This window comes from Gymnoscopelus braueri (genome assembly GCF_963280865.1).
Source record: "Gymnoscopelus braueri genome assembly, chromosome: 5".
In the NCBI taxonomy this organism is placed as follows: Eukaryota; Metazoa; Chordata; class Actinopteri; order Myctophiformes; family Myctophidae; genus Gymnoscopelus; species Gymnoscopelus braueri.
The window spans coordinates 44,271,023-44,286,491 of NC_137606.1; the positions used below are offsets into that span (position 1 = coordinate 44,271,023).

The 15,469-nt window shown below is 40.9% G+C and overlaps 1 protein-coding gene across 1 annotated transcript in view; it reads right to left on the bottom strand.

Moving 5' to 3' along the window:
- The window catches only part of myo7aa (myosin VIIAa), a 69,960-nt gene extending 62,765 nt beyond the window's left edge, over window positions 1–7,195 (bottom strand). Inside the window, exons 1-2 of the mRNA XM_080429464.1 lie at window positions 7,080–7,195; window positions 4,348–4,461 (exon numbers count right to left, since the gene is read on the bottom strand). Coding sequence (XP_080285590.1) covers window positions 4,348–4,461; window positions 7,080–7,184 — 219 coding nt within the window. The 5' untranslated portion in view covers window positions 7,185–7,195. The remainder of the gene's footprint in view (window positions 1–4,347; window positions 4,462–7,079) is intronic.
- Between the last annotated feature and the right edge of the window lie 8,274 nt (window positions 7,196–15,469).

The window sequence follows — 15,469 nt, forward strand, 5'->3', positions numbered from 1 at the left end:
CCGCGTAACGACGCCACTGGTTTCGTTTCAAGGACCCGGCAGTGGACCCCCCATCTGAAAAGGCTTTGTGCCAGGGACCCCCAGAAGAAAATATTTGTGTTACATTTTTTTTAACACTTTCAAGATTTTTCAAAGTTCAAAAATAGCAGATGTAAAAAGCTTGCAGTGCGGCTGTGAGCTTCTGCTATTTTTGAATAGCCAACGTATAAATGGATAAAGGGGTTAAAATGATTGTGATGCTTAGGGGTGTGCTGATATATCGTCCCGCGATATATCGCGATACGTTTTCGTGACGATATGTATCGTTTTGGGAAAACAAATATCGTTAAAAAAAATAATATATATATATATATATATATATATATATTTTTTTTTTTAAATATATATATATATTTTTCTACAATAATAATAATCAGGCATGCAAACAGCCCCGAGGTGAAAAGGGTGACAACATGTTGTTTTTTTTCGGGTCAGGTGTCACACTATTGCCCTATTTGGATTCAAAACGGCTTTGTTTGCATGTCTGAATAATGCAAAAACAGAAATATTTGTTTGCATTTGCTTTTTTTCTCCCCCATATATTTTCATAATAAAAAAGTGCGTATCGTATCGTATCGAAGTTGTGTGCCCAATATCGTATAGTATCGTTTCGTGAAATTAGTGTATCGGCACACCCTATGCTGTATTAACACATTTGGCAAAAAAAGAACTACAAGCTCACAACTAGATAGTAATGTAGATCTGCTATTTTCAGCAAAGAGATTTGGGGTAGAGGGTAAAAGAGAGGGGGGCCTGTACAGACCCCTGGGGCCTCTGGTGAACGAAGTATATACAGCAGGGTTTAAGGTCGCAGCACAATTTACGGTACACTAATTTGACATAATAAGCCGTTATTACAAATAATGTGTTTCTTATTAGCAATAATGTTTTTTTATTAGAAAGAAATAAACGTTGTTATACCCTTATTTTCCACTATTATCCCTTAATTATGTTCTAATTAGAAATTGAATGAAACGTACCAAAAGGTGTTATTAGAAATGGTGTTCTCTGCTATTAGACAGAAACAAACACAGTTATACTTTAATTATGAAACATAATTCCTAGAGGCTAACAAAGCCTAATAAGACCTAACAAAGCCTAATAAGACCTAACAAAGCCTAATAAGAACCCCGCAACTACTAACTACACAATGTGATGTTAGGCTAGCTACTATTAGTCTACTGTAAGGGTTTCGTTAGAACAAATGTGTTCTTTATTAGGCCTTTATTTAATGTTATTTCCACTTACTTCAAGTTACTTTACATATAGTTACAACAAAACTGTACCGTAAATTGTACATCAGCCATTCCGGGCTAACTTCATGACACATTATATTCTTCCTACCTTTTTTGCTTAATGAAAATGATTATGTATGTAACCCCTGGGTAATTTCCCCAGCGTTAATATGTGCCTATTTCAAAACCTTAGTAGTAGGCAGGCAATTTAATAAGTCAACAGGTCTTTAAAAGCTAGTACCACTTTAAGAGATCAGTCTAACTTGTAGCTCCGACGGAACCTCTCCCTCCGCTGTATAGCTCCAAGATGAGGTTCCTCGTTTCTCGGTGCCGTTTTAGCAGAACGTTGTCGCACATTTTCCACTTTACATGTTTCTTACCCCTTTCTGCACATTGTATCCAAAAAGTAAAGGTTTTCTGCCATGCTCTCAGATGTTTTAAGTTCTAGCGCACAATAAAATCTAGCCAACAAGTTGAAAAAAGTATTTAATTTGCCTCTGTCCTTATCCGGTTTTTAAGACATTGCGCAAGAGTTGCGCCCGTAGAGATAACATTACTGATTCCCCTACTGGTCAAATGTTGAATTGCATCTTCTAATGCAAAATATTATGGAACCGGCTGAGGACAGAGGCGAATTAAATACTTTTTACAACTCGTTGGATAGATTTTATTGTGCGCTAGAACTTATAATATCTGAAAGCATGGCAGAAAACCTTTACTTTTTGGATACGATGTGCAGAAAAGGGTAAGAAACATGTAAAGTGGAAAATGTGCGACAATGTCCTGCTAAAACGGCACCGAGAAACGAGGAACCTCATCTCGGAGCTATACAGCGGAGGGAGAGGTTCCGTAGGGACTATCTAACTTGTTGACTGATTGGTCTTTATGACGGTCCATCACTTTTCCAATGATTGGTTGGGGGGCGGGACGTCCTGGGATGTGTGCGTGCTTAGCCAATTTTAGAGGGAGAGGTTTTGGTGTGTGTGTCTGAAGGACTCACATAGTGTATTTAAACGGGAGCATTACGTGACAATCGTACCACTTAGTGCATAAGTGATGAATGAGTTTACTCATCTGTATTGATAGTGTTTAATATTTATCCTGTTTGGAGTCAAGACGAGTCCTGGTTTTAACGTTACTGTAGTAAGCAGGCGTCTCGAGTTACACTGTTGTTAGCCTCTCATGCTAGCTGAGCTAACGTCCAGTGTGAGAAGCAACACCGGGATCGTTTTGGAATATAAAGACTTTCGGACACTTGTTTTATGTATTTTATTCAACGTTTGTCAGAGAAATGTATTATTGTTAATTGTCAAGGTTTGTTTTAGTGTCCTTAATTTTTTCCCCCCTAAAGTGCTTAAAAGAAATGTGTCCATAATACTGGATTTCATTGTCAAAATGGCTTATTTTGCAGTGAGTGAAAATAAAATAATAAGCTGCAGCAATTGTTTCAATGTATTAAGCTTTCCGAGTTGATGTTATGATCTATACAGCAACCAGCCAAGGGTGTGTTTAGGCTATTTTATCTTCACCTAGCCAAATGTATTGAGAAAGTAGCCTAAGTTAATGTGCCTCATGTTTTATAATATGTAATAGTGAGCAGTATAGCATTCATGTGCAATGGGCTTCCATAACATTTCTGGAGCAGGTAAGTTATTTGGAAGTAGGCCTACAGTTTGTCAGAAATTAGACAAATAATCAGCGAATATTGATATATAACGAGCATGCATTCTCCTTTCATGACGTTAGCATGGACTGGCTGGTGTACAATTTACGGTACAGTTCTGTAGTAATGAGAAGTAATTTGTTCCTAATAACAACATAATAATTTTTGTTAAGTAAAAAGGTAGGCAGAAGTATAATGTGTCATGAAGTTAGCCCGGAATGGCTGATGTACAATTTACGGTACAGTTCTGTAGTAATGAGAAGTAATTTGTTCCTAATAACAGCATAATATTTTTTATTAAGCAAAAAGGTAAGCAGAAGTATAATGTGTCATGAAGTTAGCCCGGAATGGCTGATGTACAATTTACGGTACAGTTCTGTAGTAATGAGAAGTAATTTGGTCCTAATAACAACATAATAATTTTTATTAAGCAAAAAGGTAGGCAGAAGTATAATGTGTCAAGACGTTAGCACGGAATAGCTGGTGTACAACTTACGGTACAGTTCTGTAGTAATGAGAGGTAATTTGTTCCTAATAACAACATAATAATTTGTATTAAGCAAAAAAGGTAGGAAGAATATAATGTGTCATGAAGTTAGCACGGAATGGCTGATGTACAATTTACGGTACAGTTCTGTTGTAATTATATGTAAAGTAACTTGAAGTAAGTGGAAATAACATTAAATAAAGGCCTAATAAAGAACACATTTGTTCTAACGAAACCCTTACAGTAGACTAACATCACATTGTGTAGTTAGTAGTTGCGGGGTTCTTATTAGGCTTTGTTAGGTCTTATTAGGCTTTGTTAGGTCTTATTAGGCTTTGTTAGCCTCTAGGAATTGTGTTCCATAATTAAAGTATAACTGTGTTTGTTTCTGTCTAATAGCAGAGAACACCATTTCTAATAACACCTTTTGGTACGTTTCATTCAATTTCTAATTAGAACATAATTAAGGGATAATAGTGGAAAATAAGGGTATAACAACGTTAGTTTATTTCTAATAAAAAAACATCATTGCTAATAAGAAACACATTATTTGTAATAACGGCTTATTATGTCAAATTAGTGTACCGTAAATTGTGCTGCGACCGGGTTTAAGTGGTTAAGTTTAAGAAAATATGAATCACGTTGATGTGGCCATAGACCATATGAAGGTCCCATACAGGTCCTTGTCCGCAAAATGCATCATGGGGAATGTAGGAACACAGACCAGATGAAATAGACATTACGGATTGTAAGGGGTTGGTACTTTCCTCCTCCTTTTTTTTGCTGTGAAAAGCGAGCATGTCGATCTGCTATTTTCACCGAATGTTCTCCTGTTATCACATGCCCAGAATAGCGTTTCTTCAATATATGATAACACGGACTGACTGTGGGTCCAAACTTGTGAAGACTGTTTCAGGACTTACATTGGTTTCGTCATCCACCACCTGGATCTGTCCGGAGTCACAGAGTTTGACCACTGCGCCGATCGGGACCACAAACTCCCGACCCGTCTTCAGGTCCAACCAGACATAGTCCCCCTGGAAACAGAAGCAAATCATATTCAGTCACAGACTCACAGCCACACCTGAGGTCAGAAACATGACAGAACATTACTAGAATGGTAGAGGGACTCGTCAAACAACAGGAAGCAGAACCATCATGCCTGGATTGCCGACTGCACTGGTCAAAAACCCAAGATTCATGTACATGGTTAGATGTGTGTGTGACTGTGTGCGCGCGCGCGCGCGCGTGTGTGTGTGTGTGTGTGTGTGTGTGTGTGTGTGTGTGTGTGTGTGTGTGTGTGTGTGTGTGTGTGTGTGTGTGTGTGTGTGTGTGTGTGTGTGTGTGTGTGTGTGTGTGTGTGTGTGCATGCATGTGTGTGGAAGGCAAAGTGAATCAAAAATGTATCAAAAACATATCAACAGAATCGGAGGCCAAATAAATACACTGAATAAGTACAATATCGATGATACAAATGAAATCACAGTCAGAACACACAATCTCAGCATTTCAGTGAATGTCAGAAAATTGCCACCAGATTCAGAATCACATGTAAAGAGAAAGCATGCCTGGTCTTCAACCAGACAAAATCTTCACGTCTCCCCCTTTTCCGCTACCTTCATTGGCTCCCGGTTGCTGCCCGCACCCAGAACAAAACACAGATTTTGGCCGACAAAGGCATCATGGCACCCCCATACCTTTCGAGGCATGATCCAAACCTTACAACCCTTCCTACTCGCTTAGATCAGCTGCTGTAAGCTAACACAGGAATGCTGTAGACGAGCCTTCCCTAAAGCACCCTGGACAACGTTCCACACATCCTAGACTCTTCTGCCTCCTGGCTCACAAACTGTGGAATATACTTCCCATTGCAGTCAGAACTACTCACTCAACGTCTGAAAGACTCCACCTCACCCCCTAGCACTTCGCTCTCCCTGTACCCCTTCTTGCTTTCAGTTGAAGATTGCTAGTCTACTATGCAGACATTATCTTGGTCACATGTTTTTTTGTCACGTTTTCTTGACCATAAATGTTAAGAATGTGATTTAGATGGCATGTTATTTACACAGATGCTATGTTCATTGTTTACCTCGTATACTAGTTTCTTTGGGGATACGTTCCTCAAAGAAACTGTTCTCACTGTTCTGCACTCCATTGCACTCCATTTATGTGATTAATTCACCTTGTTTATTGACTAGAGTTCATGCTTACTCTGCTTATTCCAACCTTGCACTTACTTGTAAGTTGTTCTGGATAAGAAAGTCTGCTAAATGCCTCAATTGTAAATCGAATCAGCCATTCATTTGCTGCCTCTACAACTATTTGCTTCATTTATTTTTAAAAAGTAAAGCGAAAGGTACCGTGGCCATTTAGCCACTTGAACCCCAGCATGCCTATTCTGGGGGGAACATTCGCCAAACATAGAAGATCTACAAGCTCACAACGAGTCACATTGCGACACATTGTGTGCTTGTAGATCTGCTATTTTTGATTACCACTGTTCTAAACCACTGTTCTAAATATAGTTTTCTGAAAAACATATGTAGCTATATATATAGGCAAAATCTAAAATGACACACAGATGCTTTCCCGATTTTAATGGGTTAAGTGGTTAAACACATCCTTGTAATGTATGACTCTTTCACACAGTGCATAATAAGAATGCTACTGGAAAGTGGAATGGGCCCAGGTCACACTCTGTTCCATCATATATTTTAGGTATTTTTATTATAGGTAATTTTTCTCAGCAACAGTCATGCATAATGTGTGTGTGTCTTTGTTTCAGTGAATATTTGGAGCGCAAACATAATGATACATTTCATCTTTTCTGCAGTGTGATTAACTCAAAAGGTGCTCATCTGAGCAGTTTTGTTGGAGCGGGTATAGGTGCATAATTGTGGTGCATGGCAACACACACACACACACACACACACACACACACACACACACACACACACACACACACACACACACACACACACACACACACACACACACACACACACACACACACACACACACACACACACACACACACACACAGATGTTTGTATTGCTATCCTTCCATTGGTTTCCGTTAATCCAAATGTAGGTTTCACCCATACAATTATCATCAATTAGATAAAACATCACACACACACACATTAAGTCTGCTTCAGTTTTGTGTATACTATACACATGCACGGATTCACAACTCACAGACATGCAATTATGATTCATACACACACACACGCAAGCACACACAGTCACACACACACACACACACAGTCACACGCACTGTATTCAGACGTACAATTATCGACTCTGTCGGGTGGAAACCTCATATGTCCAAAACTGTTACTTTTCAAGATTCAAATGCAAACATACCTACATATCTACAAGAGTCGCTTGTGGATCTGGTACTTTTGATGCTTTTGTGTGACGCTGTAGTATGATCAAGTAGGGCGTTAATTTACAAAAAAAGTTAGAATATGGAGATAAGAGGTTTCTGCCCGACAGCAACAATGTTATAATGCATGATTCACACACACACACACACACACACACACACACACACACACACACACACACACACACACACACACACACACACACACACACACACACACACACACACACACACACACACACACACACACACACACACACGTCCTACCGGCAGCAGTGTGGATTGTTTGACCACCGTGTTGACGTTTCGTAGCAGAGCCCATTTAGCCTGGTCCTTCTCATAGAGCTCCACATAGTCCCGACGCCTGTACATCTTCACGGCTATCTGCACCGTTCATACACACTACACTACACTACACTGCACTACAACCTCCAACACACAAAAAGGTACAATACTCTGGTGGTTCTGTGAGATAAATAGAGATATCACGCTCTATCATGTACAGTATTATCAAAGTCACAGGTTCGATTCCCAGTCAAGGCTGTTGTCGTAGGTCATTCTCTCTGCCACGGCATACCGTCCAATAAATCACAAGTACAACTTCCGACATCACTGAAAAAAATATCCAATTCCCAGCAGTGTCTGACAGTCCAGGTCAATAAGCCCAGACCACAGGGGGTCCTGTGTACTGTGAATAGTACTGGCAACCTGGGTATGAAAGCACATTCCGCATTCCCTCTGTCAAACGTTATTCCTTTTCACTGTGCTACCACCAGGCTCCCTTCAGGCTCTCTACTATCTAATGAAGGAACAACACAAGAATTAAGTTCTGCCTCCAGCATTGTTCCAGGATCCAGCAGGGGTCCATCAGATATCCATACGATATTTCACTTGCCAAAATGTCCCAACTATTCCAACATTTAGGAAAACAGGCAAGCTCTCCCTCTCTCTCTCTCTGTCACACACACCTCACTGTCCAGCCCCCAACAACCTTTCCTGTTGCTCATGGCAACGTGATGTCACTTCCTTTACAGGTGTGTCCTTCATCGAAACACACCCCCTAAAAAGAGACTGTGTGTTGTTTTCACATGACATAATGCACTCTGCACTTAAAAAATACTGACATTATTATAACACATTTCCTGAGGTGAAAAAATAAATACATACAATCCTGTATAAGGCTACCCTAGTACACACTGTGGAATTATCATTAACAAACAAAGGGTACAGAATAGAAATGTGGAGTGACCATAACAACAATGCAAAAAGTGCTATGGGGGAGTAATACCTCTCGGAAGGGATCAGAGAGTTCCAATACAAATATGAAGAAAATGCAAGGCACTCGAAAGAGGTATGAGATAAATAAATAAAAAACGTTATTAAGTTCAGACTAATCTGCTAAAACGTTTAGTGTTGCTAACAAAAGTGTTGCCGTTAATAATAGCCTTCATATGGATCCTGTCTTGGATGTTAATTTTATTTAACTTTTTTTAATCCAAAAAGATTATTTTGAGAAAATAAGTTAACACTCGCTCAACACAGCTATAGTGCAAGTTAAAAAGCTGACCAGTGACTGTTAAAAGTTAAATATACTGTAAAGTGTTGTATACTAGTCCATTGGATCAGTGGGTCTAGACTTGATAACAATAGATGCAGACTCACAAATAAACACACAGGCAGGAATAAACAATTCCCCAGACAGGAACAGTTCCTTCTGTGTCTGACTGAGAAAACACCCACAGAACAGAACAAAGACAAGTTGTTACTGTCCAAAAATAAATGGGAAAACACAACAGAATAGACAAAGAAAGAAGGGTCTGAATGATGTCCTGTGTGTGACTTTATACATAAAGGATGACACCAGAGCTTCCCAACCCTAATCCTTAGTAATATCGTCTCTGTCGGGTGGAAACCTCATATGTCCAAAATTGTTACTTTTCAGGATTCAAATAAAAAGAAAACAGCAAAAGTAGCAGATCCACAAGCTCAAAACATGTCGCTTTGCGTCACATTTTGCGTCACGCTTCGCGCCACATTTTGCGGCACGCTTAGCGCCACGTTTTGAGCTTGTGGATCTGCTACTTTTGATTCTCTTGTGTGACGATAGTATGATCAAGTAGGGCATTCATTTACGAGTGTGTGTGTGTGTGTGTGTGTGTGTGTGTGTGTGTGTGTGTGTGTGTGTGTGTGTGTGTGTGTGTGTGTGTGTGTGTGTGTGTGTGTGTGTGTGTGTGTGTGTGTGTGTGTGTGTGTGTGTGTGTGTGTGTGTGTGTGTGATATGTCTGTTTAATTAAGTAAATACCCCTGCTGGCAAACAGAGCAGAGAGCAAGCTGAACATTACACCCTGCCCAGCTGTCTCTCACACACACACACACACACACACACACACACACACACACACACACACACACACACACACACACACACACACACACACACACACACACACACACACACGTGGATGCTGTGACATAGTGGCGGGGTGAGCGATGCCAACACGACACTATCAGGAACCACATGATCAATTATTCATAACAGTAGCCTCTGTTTGAATTCTCTCTCTCTCTCTCTCTCTCTCTCTCTCTCTCTCTCTCTCTCTCTCTCTCTCTCATATACACACACGCAGACGCACCCGCGCACGCATGCATGCTCCTTTTATTCTCTCTCCAATTGTATCACTTCTATTCTCACTTCCATTTACTCCACTGTTAAAAATGGCCCCTGTTTTTACTCATCTCTCTGCCTCTCCCTTTCACCTCTTGAACTCTCTCATCTTGTGCACCCCTCCCCTCCCTTCCCCTTCCCTCTCCTCCCCTCCCTCATCTCTTTCTCTGTTTTAATCCCTCTCTCATCCGCTCCCTTAACGTCCCGTGCTTTTCGTCTCCTCTCTCTTCCCTTTCCCTCCTCTCTGTGCGTTCATTTCATTCTTATCTGATAGGTGTGTTCTTACATGCTGGATGGATGCTCTATTGTTATGATGCTCAGTTTGGACGTCATTCAGACTGTGTAAGTCGCCGGTCACTGATACACAGGTACAGCTGATACATTCAAGGCATGATATGATCCAACGCCCTGCACCACGTCCCGCTATAGGGACTGTGGTACCTGAGACCACTCTCTAGATCAGCGGTGCTCAAACTGTTTTGTGTCAAGGACCCCCAAATTGATATGTATTTGGTCGCGGACCCCCCCCCCCCCCCCATCTGAAAAGGTTTAAATTAGAAGAGAAGATTCATGCTTTTTTGACAGCGCGGCACAAGGTGACACACTGTGAGCTTGTAGATCTGCTATTTTTGAATAGCCAACATATACATGGATAAAGTGGTTAAAATAATTGTGACGCTACGTTAACTACTTTTGCTGGGGACCCCCTGGGGACCCCCTTTGAATACATAAATGAATATACAGCATCGATATTTACCCACTGATCATCGTCAAGTGTCTGAATGCTCTGCAATTCCTTTATAGGGTTCTTTTCTTTTAGAGAAAAATGGACTGACCTTTCTCCCATTTGTGTTTTATCTTTATTGAGATAGACAGGAGAAGCACTGAGATGGAGACAGAATAGGAGAGGCATAGGAAGAAGGCTCTGATGGGATTCAATACACAGGTATGTCAAACTGACATACCTGTCCTGTGTATATGTATCGATGCAAGCGGCATAACCACATGAACCCTAGTATCCCTATTCTGGGCATGTTATAATGGTTGAACATTTAGAGAAAATAAGTGAACATTCGCCAAAAATAGCCGATAGAGCTTGTGTATTGGCTATTTTTGGGAACAAGATTTATTTGGTGTAGAGGGAACAAAGGAGGGGACCAAGTACAGACTCCTGGGGTCAACAAAGTATAAAGGGTTTACTGTAAGCAGTTTATTAACCAAGTGTTCATTCTTGAAAGTGTTTGAAAAATGTTGATTTAGAATCGGCCTCAGGTCTTAACACATCCACCGCCAGAGGTTAATCTCATAATAATGTACTCACCTGCCAAGGTGTTTTTGTTGTTTTTTTGTTTTTTTCATGTCGCCATAGATCTTGTTAAAATCCTTAAGATTGAGCCGTGAACGGTCTGTTTACGTCCGCGAGATCTCCCTGTATCTCCCAGTGAAGACCGCATGTCAAACGGACTTCCATGACTGTAGTTAGAGCGGATTACGTTAAACAGTGAAATGCGAGGAGAAAAAACTACAGGAAGAGAATTGAGTTTCAGTTTCGTCTGTAGAATGGGAGCGGGCGTGATCGTCGAAACCGGATCCCAAATAATTCTATTTCCTGTCATCAAACCGGAAACGGAAGTGGATCAAAAAAATTCCGAAAGTGCACCCGGACCGCGCATGCGCGAAAAGACCGCAGCCCGTAGGACTACGGGCTCGGCGCTTAACCGTTGGATTTAACGGCCCGTAGAACTACGGGCCCGGCGGTAAAGGTGTTAATGGGTAAAATAGTGAGGAGCCCCCATCAGGAGGACATAGATAGAGCCTCCGTCCTGCTCCTCCCGTCCAACACTCCCTGCTGACAGGCTCCGCTCCCAGCCCGTAAGGAGTACGTGCAGTGACAAATATCACTCTCCCCTCCAGGCTTCCCTCCTCCGAACATGGGCCAATTGTGTTCGTATAGACGGTCGACAAGCCGGACAGTCTCTTTCTAATTGACCACTTGAACCTAATTGAAACAGGAGATAGGCTCTCCTGACCTATGGGCCACATGGCTTGGTTCACAAGGCTGCTTACTTGATCCCTATGTTCTTCATTGATCGGAGTCCCCCAGGGGTCTACTACTCTAGGCCCACTCCTTTTTCCCCTCTACACACCAAATCTCTTTGTCGAAAAATAGCAGATCTTCAAGCTCACAACAAGTTGCATTGTGATGTGTTGTGTTGTGTGGTTGTAGATCTGATATTTTCACCAAATGCTTGCCCCATAATAGGGATGCTAGGGTTCATGTGGTTAATCAAACCACATGAACAAATACAATTTATTTTATATTATTTGGAAACAAGTCCGCAAGGACTTTTATGAACGGACCTGTTAGACAAAGTATTTTAAATGTAACTGTGCTGTTTTACATGTTTTGCCCAATAAAATATTCAATCAATCAATCAATCAATCAATAGCAATAAAAAACAAAAAGGGGGGGGGTAAACGTGATGCACTTTCTATAGATGTTTATTTTTAAGTTCATTACTTTAACATGAGGACGACCCAGTTCATTCACTTTGGTTTAACAAAAAAACTAAACAATGACAGATCCTGACAGGAATTGCACTACTGTATGCATGGATGCACTGAAAGAAGAAAAACGCAATAATGCTTTTGAGGAACAGTAACCACACTCTCAGGCTGAGGTGGTGTGGAGGGATGATGACCAGAAGAGGATGATGTAATGTCCCCCCCGCTCTGCCTACGGTACGTATGTGGGTGCGAGTTCTCGCCATCGCCTTGAGTTAATTATTTAAATAGGCCTGTGTTGTTGAGACAGACAAGCGGGCGAGTCACTGGGTGTTCACTTACACTCACTAATGGCTGAGTGTCATTCCTCTCTGGGACGGTAACTGTAGGGAACAGCAGCACACACACACACACACACACACACGCACACACACACACACACACACACGCTCCAGACCTGCACTGCTCTAATGGTTTGAAGACGTGGGGTATTGCATTTTGCATTGAGTGTTAGGTCATAGACCAACAGATTACATAACTCATGGGTCTTCAACAGGGGGTCCTCAGAGTTACTATAGGGGGGCCGCCAAAATCTTTGTTTTTTGATTGATTGAATATTTTATTAGGCAAAAATGTAAAACAGCACAGTTACATTTAAAATACTTTGTCTAACAGGTCCGTTCATAAAAGTCCTTGTGGACTTGTTTCCAATGCCTAGGCATATATAGTGGCATCAAATATCATTACAAAATAAACAGCAAAAAAATAATTTGTGTGATTGGATTTGGATTTGTTTTTACATTAACCCCTATAACCCTAGCATCCCTATTCTGAGGGAAACATTAGCCAAAATTAGCAGATCTACAAGCACACAACTTGTAGATCTGCTATTTTTGGAGAGGTTTGGCGGAGAGGGAAAAAAAGAGTACAGAGGTCAAGTTGAGTAAGTATTGAGGGTTTAAGTGGTTAATACACTAACAAAAAAGATCAACAAACAAAATAAAACATTAATTTACACCACATTGATAATAGTGCTGTCAAACAAGTCTATGAAATCTATGAAAAAGTTTAATCTGCAACATAATTTCAAATGTAGTGGGTGGGGGGAGGCTGCTTCATCTCTCTAGGGGGTCCTTGGCTTGAAAAACGTTACCCCAGACATAAATGTTAACGTTGGGTCCTGATTCACTGACTGAGAGAAACAAGATAGAGGCACGTACAGAGAGGGCCTTTTTAAACAAATGCATTTTGCTTTCACTAAACAACAAAACAAATGTCTCACGTTTCAGGATACGATGCGTTGTAAGCTTGTAGCTCAGCTATTTTAGCTATTTAAAATGAAATAGGGTTTAAGTGTTTAACCTTTTTATTTGGCATTAGTGAATAAAAATAAACATTTACAGAGTGATAAGAGTGATATGTGTTATAGAGGCTATTTTGCACGGATATGAATGCAAGGTGTGCGTTGAGATTTTCTATTCCCCTTTGGTGTGCCTTGGCACAAAACCTGTGAAAACCACTGATGATGGCTGCCAAAGAATGTTAGATAATGATGTTATTGAAATTCAAGAGACTCCGAAAGCAGACACATAAACATGCACATTATGCCAAATTATTGGCTGGTCGTGTTATTTACATCTTCACTATGACCATTACATAAGGGTATAGCATTGGTAAGTGAATTCATGGAAAAGGTTGACACTGCACCGTGGATGGGAAAGGTTTAATAATTTAATTAAAATTGACCCCTTGGGGTTTGGCATTCCTCAGGTTTGAACACAATCTTTCTTGACGCAATGGTTGATTGCAGTTCAATCTTTACATTGGAGGTACTACTACAAGTTACATTTTGGGAAGAGAGAGGACGCAGGTGAGAGGTCACCACTTGTGGTGTCAGCCTGCCCCCTGGTGGCAGTGTGGCACCCTGATCTTTTTTTTTTTCCTGACGAAAAACAGGTCAAGACAAGGCCTGGCCTATGAATGTGTGTATGTGTGCTCGCGGGCGTGAGGTCAGCTTTGATTTAAAATAAGTGAGAATTGCAGCAGACCTGCAGTTTTCTGGTAGTTTGTTCCAGGCACGTGGCACATAAAAAAAGAACAATTCTGGGTTCAGATCAACAAGGTACAGTTGCTCTGCTCTAAAACAGATTTTTAATGACAAATGACACATGATTTATGCAGGGGTGGAGGGATTTGAGCTCATTTGCATATAGATAGGTCATTTATGAGAGTCTAAAGGTTACAAGGAAAGAGGTATTGATTGCCTAATTGTGTTGACAACAAATAATAACTGACCAATAAAAACATAGACAGTCTGGCTCTACATCAGGTCAATTGACAATTGATGTTAAAAGCTACAATCCGCGGGCTTTATGTACGTTGTCTCCCTTTCCCAAAGGAGGGAAGTAATTGCAAAGATGTTCAAATGACATCATAGATGGTGGCGCATGTACTGTAGTGTCAAATCTTAAAATAAAATAACTTTATTGACCAGTTGGTGTCAACATTTCTCAATGGCAGAGTGGAGAGAACACATCCAACCACTGCAGATTCAGCGTTTCAGTGTCTTCAACGAGGCCTGGCCAAAAGACTTGCGACCAATTCACATTACGAGGATAACGTCTCTACTGCATCAACAAGACTTGAGTGAAACATGACCTTTGACTGTATGTGTCACATTGCTAGGATGTAAAGTATAGTACTCTATCACACATGCAGAGTTAAAGGAATACCTCACCGAGTGTTCACCGGGTGTCCGTTGAGGTGTCCTACCGAAGGTATTCCTTTAAAGTGCAGGGACACTTTGGTAAAGGTATGGGGTTGTGTTCTTACCTTGTCACGATACAACTAGTCCCATTAGTGACATATTGAGCAGTTGAATAGAAATGTATAATCCAAAAGTAGCGTCTCATTGACTTCCATTGTATGATGAAAAAACTCTCAAAGTCAGTCTTTTAGCACATGAACAAACACAAAAGCTAAATTCTGACAAAGATAATTCTGACAATGTATAACATGGCAAAAAGAAATGGACAGGAGGGTAGCGATTTCATTGGTAGCAAATGGACAGGTGATGGGAGTGTTTTGATTGGAAACAAATAGACGGGAGGGAGAGATTTCATTGGCAACAAAAGGACGCCGAGGAGCGCCATGATTGGCCAAAAACGGACGGGACGAGGTGAACGAACGCTCGCCGGGTAGCGCCAACGAGGCCTGTATATAGGGAAACTGTTGACCGTTTTCAACGTCATAGCCTTTCTAGGTTGTACTAAATTCACCACTAGCATGTCAAAATATATTTCATTGTCACGATAACCTTTCATAGAGTAATATTCAGGGCTATCCCGTTCCAACTTTTTGACTTCTGATACCAATACTGCAGCTTTGAGAGTGCTTAGGTGGATGTTGTTTTTTATGCTGATATCGGGCCGATATCTGATCGGATCAGTACAGCCCTAGTAAAATCCTGCCCTGTGTGAGGCTCGAA